This window comes from Miniopterus schreibersii, assembly GCF_964146895.1.
Source record: "Miniopterus schreibersii genome assembly, chromosome: 10".
NCBI classification, from domain to species: domain Eukaryota; kingdom Metazoa; phylum Chordata; class Mammalia; order Chiroptera; family Miniopteridae; genus Miniopterus; species Miniopterus schreibersii.
Genome location: NC_138110.1, coordinates 64,832,670 through 64,846,535, shown reverse-complemented (window position 1 = coordinate 64,846,535; position 13,866 = coordinate 64,832,670). Strand labels below are relative to the sequence as shown.

Below are 13,866 nucleotides of genomic sequence, written 5' to 3'. Positions count from 1 at the left end.
CTCCAAATCAGAAGTTTCTCTCATAAAGCAGTTACCTTTTCATTTATTGATAACAACCTCACCTTCCTCTTGAAAGGACAGCTCAAGTGTTTAATTTTAATATTTGCTAGCAGCACACTACTAACAATTACTTCTTCACAGAAAGGATCAATAAATTTGGAGTGCTTTTTTAAAAGACAGAAGATACATACTGGATACCTCTATTAAATATTCTCTCTTAAGATAAACAGGGAACTCCAGAGAGGTCCAAAGATTTTCATGGTCACTCCCCACCTAACTAAGAAGTAATACCAAGAGAGTCTACTATGATCATTTAAGATAAAATTAACAACATCAATTACATCCTGAAATACTGAGCACTTCAACCCCTTGCTTATGAATAAGGAAGTAAATAAATTTCATGTTTGGTACTTTTGCTATAACCTTATCCAAAAATCTTTTTTCAAAATTCCACTTAACACAGCCCCTGAAATGATATGCCTACATAATTTTTCCACAAAATATTTTCATTTTAAGTACACTGATGAGAAATAAGAAACTTCTAAGGAGGCTCCTAAATGATTTATCATCAGGTTTAGAAAAATTTCATTATGTACTGGAGTGGGTAATGAATGACTTTATATTTCATTGTAGAAACTGTGTAGGTATGTCTTCATGTTCTAGATGCGTCAATTTTAAATGTCATTTTGCATTGGCTCCCTTCTACCACTAGGAAATACCTTATGGCAAGCTAGGATTCATCATTAACCAAAGTCGATATTAATCCACGTTTCAAATAGTCCTCTTAATAATTTCAATTCTTTCTGGTTGACTTTTTGTTGGATCCAACTAAACCTTCATTGTTTTTACCTCCTAATGAGCCTAATAACTTATTCTATGAGAAGTGTCACCTCTGCCACCTCCCTTGCTTCACTGGCATTGATTTTAATCCAGTTTCTTTGTGAGTACTATTAAGCCTCTGATCTACTTGGAGAAAGTAAATCTGGGCTCTGCCATCTGCCCCTCTGATGGGGGGAGTTTCCCTTGCAGTCTCTCCTTTTCTGTATGGGGATGCAATGGGCTGATGGGCAAACCAAGATTGTGTGGAGTCAAGGTCAGTCTGTGAATCAGATACTGGTAAATCTTAAAACCATTCTTGCCTTTTAGGTGGAAAGGAGATAAAATGTAGATACTAACTTTTCTTTTCTGTACCTCTAAACATCATCCTGTGTGCTCCATTCTGGAGACCCCTGCTAAGGCAGTGCTTCTATCCATAATGACAAAAAAAAAAAAAAAAAAGACTTTTAAATCTTACTTCATCAGGTGTAGCCACAAAATTGATGGCTGTGTAATAGCGGTCATCCTCCTGGGACAGGCTAAAGGTGAACTGATAGTCAATAAGAAGAGTATCTATGATAAGAAAGACATGTGTATTTAAAAACTGAAATAAAACCAAACAGGTTGCTAGAAATACACCTTGATTATCTCATAAATATTCAAGAGCCAGGAAAGCACTTTTGGCTCACTTATAGCAGGGACTGTGAGCAGTATCATTTTGTTTGGGTTAACCCACTAAACTCTGCTTTTATCATGACCCTGGTGGAGATTTTAAGCTCCAAGCTAACTCACCTACAAGTATTAATTAAACATATATTACATGCTAGGTTGTGCTTAAGGATATAATGCTATAAACAGGGAGTTGTTGGTAATTTTATTTTTAATTGTTTAAGAAACTGCCATATGGTTTTCCAAAGTGGCTATACCATTTCACAGTCTCACAAAGAATGTTTGAAGTTTCTCCACATCATTGTTAAAACTAGGTATTAGTTTTTATTTTTCAAGACAGTAAATAGATTATAAATGTACCACATTACAAAAATTCACTGACGTGGTTTCAGGTTCCATGGTAACTAACCTTTTAAAAATGGCGAATTATCTGGTTTTGGTATGGAATCAAAGGATAATATCCATAATTATCTGAAAGGTAATTAAAGTACTCCCTTTTCCAACTATATGTCTGGTGAGGCCAGGTTCTTCTCATGTACTTTCTAAAAAAATTCTTTATTGTTGAGAGTATCCCCTTTTTCCCCCCCATTGACCCCTTCCACCCAGATTCTGCCCCACCTGGGCCTTCTTTTACCTAAGAGATATATTGTAACAGAATGTAGAAGCAGGGAGTCTCCAGTTGTCTTCTCTTAAGCCACAGTATTGGCTTTTGAGTCTAGTATTCTAGGGGTGTATCTCACTGTGATTTTAATACATATATGCCAAATGTCTAATATCACTTATTTTTTCATATATATTCTTTGGTGAAGTATCTATTCAAATCTTTGCCTGTTTTTAACTGGAACTGTCTCCTTATTCAGTTGTAAGAGTTCCTCATATACAGGGTATCCCCCCAAAAATGTGTACACACACTCTGAATAATTATAAAGGCAAGATTTATTAAAATACATTTCATTTTCAAAATTGAGCTATCAGCTGTTAAAGTGTGTATACATTTTTGGGGACACCATGTAGACTAGAGATAAGCCCTTTATCAAATACACACTTTGCAAACATTTACTAGTCTGTGGCTTGTTTTTTAATTTCATTATTTCATTTCATCTTTTTAAATAACTGAGGAAAAGCTACTCTTTGTCGTCACCTGAGGATATGCTTTTTATTGATTTGGGGGGGGAGGGGAAAGAGAGAGAGAGAAAGAGAGAAAGACTGATGTGAGGGAGAAACATTGATTGGCTGCCTCCTGTATGCTCCCCAACTGGCAATTGAACCCACCACTTTCAGTGTAGGGGACAAAGCTCCAACTGAGTCACACAGGCCAGGGTTTGTTTTTATTTTTTAATGGTGTTTTTTAAAATGTAAGTTTTAAATTTTGTTAAGTCCTAATAAACAACTTTTATGAATTATGCTTTTTGAATCATATCTAAGGACTTTTTCCCCTACATAGGTCATAAAGTTTTCCTCTTTCCTCGGGGGGGGGGGGGATATATATATATATATTTTCACATTTACAGGATTCAAATGGACATGAATTTTGAGGGGACACTACTATTCAACCCAGGAAAGAGGTATATAATTATAGTGGGTATGCCAAACATGAACTCCTTTTTCTTTAGTTCCATAATCTGGACTCTATGTGAGTTCTCCTACTGGAAGAAAACATTTACCCATAAGGAACTGGTCACTTTGCCAGATTTACCTTTCATTATATATTAATCATTAGAGATTTTATTTTCTATATTAGTTCCTAAAGAGATGGTTAACCCAAATCAGATTCAGAGAGAATGTTAACTTTAACTATATTTTAAGAATTATTTTTTTTATCTATATTCTAAAATAAGAAATACAGTGAGCCCAACCAGGTAATGGCAAATGAAATAAGGTTTCAAGAGAACAGAAGCAAGGAAACCAGAGATGTGTATCTCTGTACTCTTCCCTGATATCTGCTATGGACATACCAACATAAACCACAACCACAACGCAGTTTAAAAATGTGTTCACATATGTATTAAACTTAACAGAATGCAAAAACATCAAATAAGGGGACACTTCCATGGGCTGTTGCTATATTCCTATAGCACTTACCATTCTTGAACAATGTTAAAGACAATAATGAAGCTGTACTGAACAACTTTGCTTCTAGAAAGATAAGAATTACAAAAACACTTACAATAACACGTTCCTTTGAGAGGGTTTCCCTGGTATCGATTTTCTACCTCACATCTAGGGGGGAAGAAAATGAAGATTATTTTCTACAGAGAATCTACATTCATTTTAAAATCAAGTAGATTCTTTAACATAAACTACAGCTTTGAGTCAGTACAATTGCACTCTTCGCTGTTACTCAAATCAGGTGAACTAGAAAGAGCATGCATTCATTTTCAATGCTGACTGCCCAGCAGTTCACACCACTACTAACTGAGGAACATTTGGCAAAGCACATGAGATAAATCCAAATATAATAAATCTAGATCCTACTTATAATCATGAAAAACACATTTTCACTTTTGTGTGAACTAAATATTCTTCTAAAAGTGCAGTTAAAACATTTTTCATATATTCATTTTTCAACTCTTCCCTGTTTTCCCTGGATAAACTGATCTTATTCTTTAAATACAAATGAGAGAAGGCTAAACACAAATAATCTTTTTTTAAACCGTGGACACGGTTCACCAGTCTGGAGAAAAAATAAGTTCTAGTCAAAAAGAATTATTAATTTTCTCATAGGTATCATCTATGAACATCAGGCAGCCACAACACTAAGAACTATGGAAAAAGAAGGGGAAAGCTTGGGTCAAGCACTTTTTCCAGAAAAATAACACAGGGATACGTGTCCTTTTATCCAGGGTGATTAACAGTACTTGCTTATACCTAATCTCTTAAAAAGACTGGAGCTATTTCTCATTTCTTTGTTGTATACCAAAACTGAGGACAGGAATGATTAATTTTGCTCTATTACATTTTTCTGTCTAAAGAAACCGAGATTCAAAAATTAAATTTGATTTTTGATTAGACTTTTCCTCATGTACTGGCTTTAGGGCAGCATAAAACCAGTGAATGTAAACACTTGTACAAACCACAAAATGTAGACAGACCATTTCCCTCCTAGACACTACCATCAAGACCTCAATCACTGGTGACATTTATGGTGTTCTTTAAGCAAAACAAAGTTTCCAACGACACATCTGCTTGTATCAGCTCAGTACTTTGATAGTACTAAACATTTCTAAGTCCCTTCTTGAGAAAATGAGTAAACCTGGAGCAGTGTTTCATGAGGTTTTCTGGTGAGGCAACAGGAGTGTATCAATTGGCGAACAATCTCTCGTCTTTTGACATCCCAGGACATTAAAAACAATTACTGCAAGTCCCTACTGAAAGATGTGGAAACTGAGGTTCAGCATAGTGAAGTGATTCACCTCAAGAGGGCCCTGCTCAACGGAGGCTAAGCCAGGGCTGAAACCCCACATTTGCCTGCATCTTCATGGATGGGGATCCAACTCTCCCCTGGAAGATGTCTCATATACTTCATCAAGGAAAATGCTAGCACAGGGAGGACTGTGTTAAAGGTCAGCGAGGATCATCTCCATTATCAGACAACCAAAATGCCAAATAAAATACTGCCCTGGAATACCAGCTCTTCCAACTCTATCATTCAGAAAAGGGTGTAGTCTTCTGATATGACAAAAATCAAGTAGTGGCTGAAGTTAAATGACTAATCCAAGTCAGCAACCCAGGGAATGTCAGTGTCATTCAAACAAAAATGTGAATTGAAGAGTCATTAAGAAATTACCGCTAAACTGACAACCACTCAGTATGGAAGCTGACCAAGCTAGACCTGTCTGAAGTGGGAAGGGCAAAATTCCAAATCGATCAACTCGGGGATCCCTTAGAGCCCATGGCAACAAGGCACAGACCCAGCTGACCTGTCTGTCAGTCACTAAAGCCAGGCGTGGCCTGGGCAGGGGTCCGGGGAGGGTGGTACTCACAGCTGGCACTCGTCCCCCTTGACGCCCTTGGTGGTGCAGAAGCACTTGCCCGAGTTGGTATTGCACAGTGATGCATGCCCATTACACTTACATGCTGGAAGGAAGAAAAGGAATGTTGGTCACAAATGGCTTAAAAGATTATTACTATAAGAGACATTTTCTAAAATAAGTAATTTTATCTGAATGGATTTGATATGAAAGATTAAAAGCATTTAATGGGTAAGATTCTTGTTTTTCAGCTAATGATTTACCTCAAATAATGTAAAGGTAACATTAAAGCAACCAAAGTCAAAGGACAGGTGGAAAGAATGTCATTTCCACCGCCATCTGAAGCAATCACAATTTTTATCCTTTTCAACAGATTGTTTTTCACTATTACAATTCGTTCACTGAATAAACATTTATGAAGTATCTCCAGTCACTTGGTATGGGGACACATGCACAGTCCTTGCCCCCACGGAGATGTTCTGAGTCATCACTACCCAAGGGGAGAGTTGGTCTGCACTCTGCCTCAGCTCAGGTGCCTTCTCCACAAAGGTCACGTTTCAAATCACACCAGGGCTCAGAAGTGGGGTGGGATTCCAATGGCAGGTCAGCATTTCAGAGGCTGTTCAGGACTCACCACCCTTCCTTGCCTTCTTCTTAGCCTCCATAGAAAACAATCCTGTTATCTCCCTCCTCTACCCATCAATACCTCTCTACCTCTTTTAATCGAGCACGTAAATATGAGCTATAATGAATTTTATGCTCTAGGTGAAATAAGTCTTTTTGCCCAATTCCTTTTCACTTTACACTCTGTTTTTCTGAGAATAAATTAAAGATATTAGGCCCGCCGGGTGTGGCTCAGCGGCTGAGCGTCGACCTAGGATCCAGGCGATCGGGGTTCGATTTCTGGTCAGGGCACATGCCCAGGTTGTGGGCTCAATCCCCAGTCGGGGGCGTGCAGGAAGCAGCTGATCAATGACTCTCTCATCATTGATGTTTCTATCTCTCTCTCTCCCTCTCCTTTCCTCTCTCTGAAATCAATAAAGATACATTAAAAAAAAAAAAAAAAAAGATATTAGGCTGGAGATAGGTGTACTTTTAAAATAAATCTTGCAGAGAAAAAAAAATCACCTAAAGAAACATATGAAACAGAATAGTAAAGCAGTTAAGAGACTAGATGAACATTCAGAAACATGAGTGTTCAACTCTTGGCTCAGCTGAGTATGGAGACAGGGTGCAGTGTATTAATAAAAAGCAAAGGCCTGAAGTCAGATTGTCTGGGTTTGAATTCAGTCCCCTCTACTTAGCTCCTCTGTAACTTTGGGCATGCTATTTAACTCCTCTAAGTCTCTGTTTCCTCATCTACATGATGGGGAAAATAACAGTACCTATCTCATAGGGTTATTGTGAGAATTAAATGAGATAATACATGAATGAAACGCAGTAAGCATTCAATAAATCATGGCTATTATCCTTAACTTAAGGACTATACAATTCTCAGAGGAAAACATAAAAGACTTGGTGCCACTGACAGTATTTTAAAATGCTTTCTATTGTGGATTGATACTCTAAAAAAATTATGTTAGTTCTAAGTTCTGGACAATAGTACTCAGGTCCCTGTTACCGAGTGGGATGGCAGATGGCAGATGCAGATATGGGGATAAAGACAACAAGGCACAGACCCAGCTGACTTGGCTGTCAGTAGGCACTTGGAGGCACAACCAGGCCCAGTAATTAAAGCCACACACCCTAGATGTGGTTCCCAACATGGCCACATCTCGCAGTGAGAAGTTAGGCAGGTTCCTTGATCATGAAGATAATAAAAGCACCTATGTCTCGGGTGGGTGCGAGCACAATGCCTTGTAGACAATTATCAGTAAGGTTAGGTACTCTGATTACTGTCAAATGGATGGTGCCTATTCACAGAAGTGGAAAAATATTTTTACTGAATATCTTTTCATCTCAGCAAGAAATTTTATTTAAGAGTGGCAGGAATGACATCACAAGAGTAATAGTAATTGCTCGTATCTACTATGTGTCATGCACTCCTCTGACTGCTTTCACTTCAACCACCACCCTAATATCCCCATTTTCCAGATAAGGAAACTAAACCCCAGAGAAGTTAAGGGATATACCGCTGGAACACAGTTCTCTCCTGGCTGCTCTGAGATCAGACCTTTCTCAAGGGCCATGCTACGGAGCTTGGAGGCAGAATTTGGGGAGGAGCTAAAGATTTTATTTTCTTATTTATTTTCCTGCTCCGAACCTAAAGGGTGGTAATGGGAGAAGATATGATTTTGGGTGGTAGGCACACAGAGCAATATACAGAACTTGTAATATAGAAACCCACACCTGAAACCTATGTTTATATTAACCACTGTAACCCCAATAAATTTAATTTTTTAAAAATTATATATATAAAAAACCCTTAAGGGTCCTTCCCATTGGAAACTAGAACAAACCAAAGATAAAGATCGGTTCATTGATATCACTGGTCATTTATAAAACACAATTTATGTTCTAACAATAAAATATCCTATTGCTTACAGGAATCTATTTGACATGTATAGAAAACATGGGACTATTTAAATATTTAAAATATGGTAGAAGTACTGAGGAGTCCGGTTTCTGGTTATAAACCTACGTGTGATTTTGTTCCAACCACAGCTTTCCCTGTAGGCCTTACAGGGAAAGCTGCCCTCCCCACACCAGCCTGGGTGGAAGTCTCAGAGAAGTTGCAGCCAAGGTGTCAGAAACCCCTCCGTTAGCCACCTCTTTCACATATTTGCATTCCAACTTCATATGCCTTCATTCCTAGGTCTCTTTATCTGAGTGAGGCCTTGGGCAGAAGTTATCTTCAGGCCTCTGCTGAGCTTCCTTTTAGGGGAAGAGGGGAAAACCTTGAAGACACTTTCCCCACTCTCAGCCCCCAGTGCTTTCCCATGCCCAGTCCTTCCCCTTCACCCTCCCTCCCACTCCAGGGTCCATAAGAAGCTTTTGCTGAGCCTTTTATCTGGGCTCCCTCAACAGTGAGAAGACCCCCACCTCTGTGCTTATCCACGTGATGCTCAACCAGTGTGCCATTCCAGGAGGGCACATAGAACAAGGGGAATCAGTGCTTTCTCCACTTTAAGCCTTTTTCTTATACCATAGCAGCAAGTGATTAAAAGTTTAATTCTTTCATTTTTGGTTTGTTGCTTTAACTGGCTACTCTGACACTTGGCAGCTCAACTCACTTTCTCCCAGACTTAGCTGAGCTGTTGACAAGTCTGACTTAAGAAATGCAATATTCAAAACCAAGTGGCTTCTATCCTTAGATATTCAAGTCAAAAAGAAGCACTGTGTTACACCTGGGTTGCAGTCAGTAACCCTGATGGAGGATTTGACTTACACTGACATTTCCCCCCATTGGTGGGATCACCATAGAAGCCAGATATGCAGGTGTCACAATGCTTGCCCGTGGTCAGGTTCTCACACTTCTCACAGATACTCTGATTAATGCATTTGCTGTGGCCATTGCACTGGCATGCTGAAAGAAAAGAAAAAAAATCTTTTTATCCCATTGTACAACTGGGTGGAGTAAGTTCCAGAAGATTTATTTGCAACTATCAAAGTTCCTTACTGCCACTAAATCATCAAAATTGGCCCACTGAAAACTAGTTTGGAAAAATTAAAATATCAAAAAAGAGCTAGTGCATGAAAATCAGAAATATAACACCACAAGAAAGTCCACAGCCATTAAAACAGCAATTTTTGTTGCTATTCATTGTAAAAATAATATATGCTTATGGTAGTTAAATTTGAAAAATATAAGGAAGGCAGGAAAATCATATATAATTCCACCAGAATTTTTAAAATACAGTTTTACACAGTTCTGTCCATTGTAATATTCACTTTTGATTTTAAAACTTATATCATAATTATTTTACATTATTTCATCTATCATAGACAAAACTTTAAATGGCATAATGATTTCTATGAAGCATAACAGTTATTTAACCATTCCCTTACACTCTGATATTTAGTTTGCTTTCAATTTTTCATTTTCAGAAAAGTAATCATCTTTATATATAAACATTTCCATAAGTGGAACTAGTAAGATCCTTGATGCATACAAGACTTTACAACTAGGAAGTCTGGACCTCTCAGGACTGCTCAGTACAGCTGTGCAGCTGTGCCCTGCAGACTTCGAGGGGGCATCCCATAGCACACAGCCTGCCCCACAGTAAACAGTTTTATTGAGATATAAGTGACATATAACACTGTGTAAGCCTAAGGTGTACCGTATGCTGATTTGATACACTTATATATTACCAAATGATTACCACCATAGCATTAGCTATAACCTGGATCACATCGCATAATTACCATTTTTTTTGTGTGTATGAGAATATTTAAGATTTACTCTTTTAGCAACTTTTGCAGACCTTTCTCGCTTGATCAGCATGATAAGTTTTTACTCCCTCAGGAACTTTCCACAGCCTTGTACCTGTCTGCTTACCACCTGTTCCCTGCCTGCCCATAGGTATTTGTTGTTCTACACAGACTGCAGCTGAAGAACTGAAAAATGACCACATCCGTTAGGACTGCACCAAAATTACTTTAGATGTGTGCAATATACATGTTGTTCCTGTGAAGATAAGTAACCATATCTCTAGTCCTCCTTTAATATCCACTGATGCTCAAATCCCATCATCAGCCTTCCATTATCAAAACTGACTTGAGCAGAAACAGAAAATCTGAATAGACCTATTATTAATGACGAGATTAAATTAATAATCAAAGATCTTCCCACAAAGAAAAGTCCACTGATGAATTCTATCAACACTTAAAGAATTTATGCCTATCCTTTGCAAACTCTCATTAAATAGAAAAGGAGGGAATACCTCCCAACCCACTCTATGAAGCTAATACTAGCCTGATACCAAAGCCAGTCATCACAAGAAAGAAAACTATAGAACAGAACTATATCCCTCATGAATAGACACAAGTTCCCAACTAGCAAACTGAACCCAGCAACACACTAAAAAGGATTATACAACATGAGCAAATGGCTTTATTCCAAAAATGCAAGGCTGGTTTAATATCCTTAACTGAATTAACATAATAGGTAGTATTAACACATGAAAGAACAAAACCCACATCATCATCGCAATAGATACAAAAAAGACATTTGATAAAATCTAGCACCCATTCATGACAAAAACCCTCAAGAAGCTAGAAATAGAAGAAAAATCTCTCCACCTGATAAAGGGCATGTACAAAAAATTTTAAGTCAACATCAAACTTAATGGAGAAAGACTGAATTCTTTCCCACTAAGATTAGGAACAAGACAATGATGTCCACTCCCACCACTTTTATTCAACATTGTATTAGAGTTTCTAGTCATGCTAGTAAGCCCCCAAAAATAAATTTAAAAAAGGGTATCCAGATTGGAAAAGTAAACTGTCTCTCTTAGCAGACAACATGACCCTGTACGTAGAAAACCCTAAGAAATACACTAGCCCGGCCGGCCGTGGCTCAGTGGTTGAGCGTCGACCTGGGATTCAGGCAATCAAGGTTCGATTCCCGGTCAGGGCACATGCCCGGTTGTGGGCTTGATCGATGACTCTCTCATCATTGATGTTTCTGTCTCTCTCCCTCTCCTTTCCTCTCTCTGATATATTAAAAAAATATAAAGATATATTAAAAAAAAAAGAAAGAAATACACTAAAAAACTAACAGAAAAGGGCATCTGTAATACTTTCAACAGCAAAGATAAATTAAAAATAATAAAAATTAATAAATTTTACAAAAACTAACAGAAATAATAAGTTCAGCAAGGTTGCGTGACACAAGATCAACATACAGAAATTAATTAGCCTGGCTGGGCTTGGCTCAGCGGTTGAGCGTTGACCTAGGATCCAGGCGATCAGGGTTCGATTCCCGGTCAGGGCACATGCCCAGGTTGCGGGCTCAATCAATGACTCTCTCATCATTGATGTTTCTATCTCTCTCTCTCCCTCTCCTTTCCTCTCTCTGAGATCAATAAAGATATATTTAAAAAAAAAAAAAACTGCCAAAAATTAGTTATATTCCTACATACTAGCAACGAGCAATCAGAAAATGAAATTAAGATGATAATTCCATTTTAAGAAAAATAAAATACTCTGTATAGTAAATATAACAAAATAAGTACAAGGTGTGTACACTGCAAACTATAAAACATTGCTAAAAGAAAGTAAAGAACTAAAAAATTAGAAAAACATTCCGGGTTCATAAATCCTTACATGGCAATACATCCCAAATTGGGCTATAGCTTCAATGCAATCTTTTTTTATTGATGTTGCCAAAATTGACAAGCTAATCCTAAAATTCATATGGAAATGCCAGAAACCCAGAATAGTCATAATAACCTAGAAAATAAGAACAAAGTTGGAGGACAGACTTCCCCATTTCAAAACTTACTACAAAGCTACAGTAATCAAACAGTGATACGGACGTAAGGACAGTCAGAGTAAACCTTTGTGATCTTGGGTTAGTTAAGGTACTGATTTCTTAGATACAACACCGTAAGCATGAGATAAAACACACTGAATTTACAAAATTTTAAACTTTTATATTTCAAAAGATACTATCAGGAAAGAAAAAAGAATGGAAGAAAATATTGCAAATTATATATTCAATTAGGGACTTCTATCTAGGATTCATAAAGAACTCTTATAGGTCAATAATAAAAAGACAATGCAATTTAAAACTGGGCAAAAACTCTGAATAAACATTATTCTAAAGATGATATACAAATGGCCAATAAGATGCTCAACTTCATTAGTTATTAGGGAAATTTCTGATAAACCAGAACAGCGATAATAAAAAAGATAAACACAGTATTGGTGAGGATGAAGAAATCTGAGCCTTTTTACATTGTTAGTGAGAATGCAAAATGGTGCAGCTACTTCTATGCATCTTTTGCCCACTTCTTCTGTTGGGTTGATATTTAGCTTTTTTTCCTGGAGGGAGGAGGTTTGCATACTCTGGAATCGTTGGATATATCACTGCAGATATTTTTTCTCCAGTCTGTCTTGCCTGTTATTGTTTACACTGGTCTTTCAATTACAGAACTCAGAGCCCTCTCGTCAGTGGCACTGTCTGAGAAGCTCTTGGAGTCCTCCTCACCCACTGATCTCCTGGGGGGTCTCTGTACCTGCCTAGCCTCTGCCAACTGTTCTGGAGGCCTATCAGCACATTCTTGAGTATTTACTGAAAGTCTGAATCAAAGGCCAATTTCTCAGGGTTAGTGTCTTAGGGCAGCCTCCCCAGCAGGTCTACTAGGCTCAGGCTTTTAGGCCAGCTCATGGTATATTCCTTCTTGCACCAACCACTGGAAGGGATAGAGGGGAGGGAAAGAGGGGGAGAAGGAAAGAAAGGGAAGGAGGGAAAGGGAAAAGAGGGAAGAAGGGGAGGAAGAAGGAGAGGGAGGGAGGGAGGGAGGGAGGGAGGGGGGAGGGGGAAAAGGAGGGAGGGAGGCCCGATTTTTCCTCTGGCCAAAAGGGAAAGAGACCTTTTCCCCTTCTCCCTTTTCTTACAGCATTTCATTAAGAAAACCTGTATTTATAAATCCTTCCTCTGTTCCTTTGATATGCCTATAAATATTTTTTAAACCTAAATAAGCCTCTTGTCAGCACTACAATCCAAGAATGTTTTTCTTAAGGGCCTGGGAGCCATCTCTTTAGAATGAAAACATCAAGGAAGATAGCACCCCATCTCCCAGTCATTTCGGGTACTTAGCCTAGGTGCACTGTGCCAAGCTGCAACCACCTGCTTGCCATTAAGTTACAAGATGGTTTATTTTTTTCTTGGATAAAGGCAATTACCTAACACAGGCAGCCACCTCAATTACCAGGTAAATTCAAGATGAACTATGATAAAATGTACAGCAAACCATGTCATCAAGTCCTCTCTCATGAAGACCAATTATCATTTACCTTGTGAACATGTATATAATGAATTGTATCTGCTTGGCTATTTATTTAAAAGGGTGAGACTTCGTTTTGTCTTTGCAATCTCATTAGTTGGTTGCCTGGGATGTACATCACAGTCTGCTTAAAGTTTATCAATAATAAACCTTTTCTTTCATTTCTAAATTTGTGGAGAGAAATTTCTAGGTTGGCTAGAGACCTTATTTTTTATTTTTCTCCTAACAACTGCCAAGATGTATTTTTAAGTAAAAAGCAAACTGTACAACTATATCATATGCATAGTATTTTTTAGGTGTTTTTTTTAATCCTTACCTGAGAACATTTTTTTCTACTGATTTTTGGAGCAAGTAGAAGGAAGGAGGGAGGGAGGAAGAGAGAGAGAGAAACACGGATGTGAGAGACACATCCAATTGGTTGCCTCCTGTATGCACGTGTCGACCAGGATCTAACCTGC

At 38.0% G+C, this 13,866-nt stretch overlaps 1 protein-coding gene across 3 annotated transcripts in view; it reads right to left on the bottom strand.

Moving 5' to 3' along the window:
• The window catches only part of ATRN (attractin), a 109,631-nt gene that overhangs the window by 36,652 nt on the left and 59,113 nt on the right, over window positions 1-13,866 (bottom strand). For all 3 annotated transcript variants that reach the window (XM_081148418.1, XM_081148416.1, XM_081148417.1), the window contains exons 19-22: window positions 8,845-8,982; window positions 5,469-5,562; window positions 3,653-3,705; window positions 1,295-1,389 (exon numbers count right to left, since the gene is read on the bottom strand). In XM_081148418.1, coding sequence (XP_081004544.1) covers window positions 1,295-1,389; window positions 3,653-3,705; window positions 5,469-5,562; window positions 8,845-8,982 — 380 coding nt within the window. The remainder of the gene's footprint in view (window positions 1-1,294; window positions 1,390-3,652; window positions 3,706-5,468; window positions 5,563-8,844; window positions 8,983-13,866) is intronic.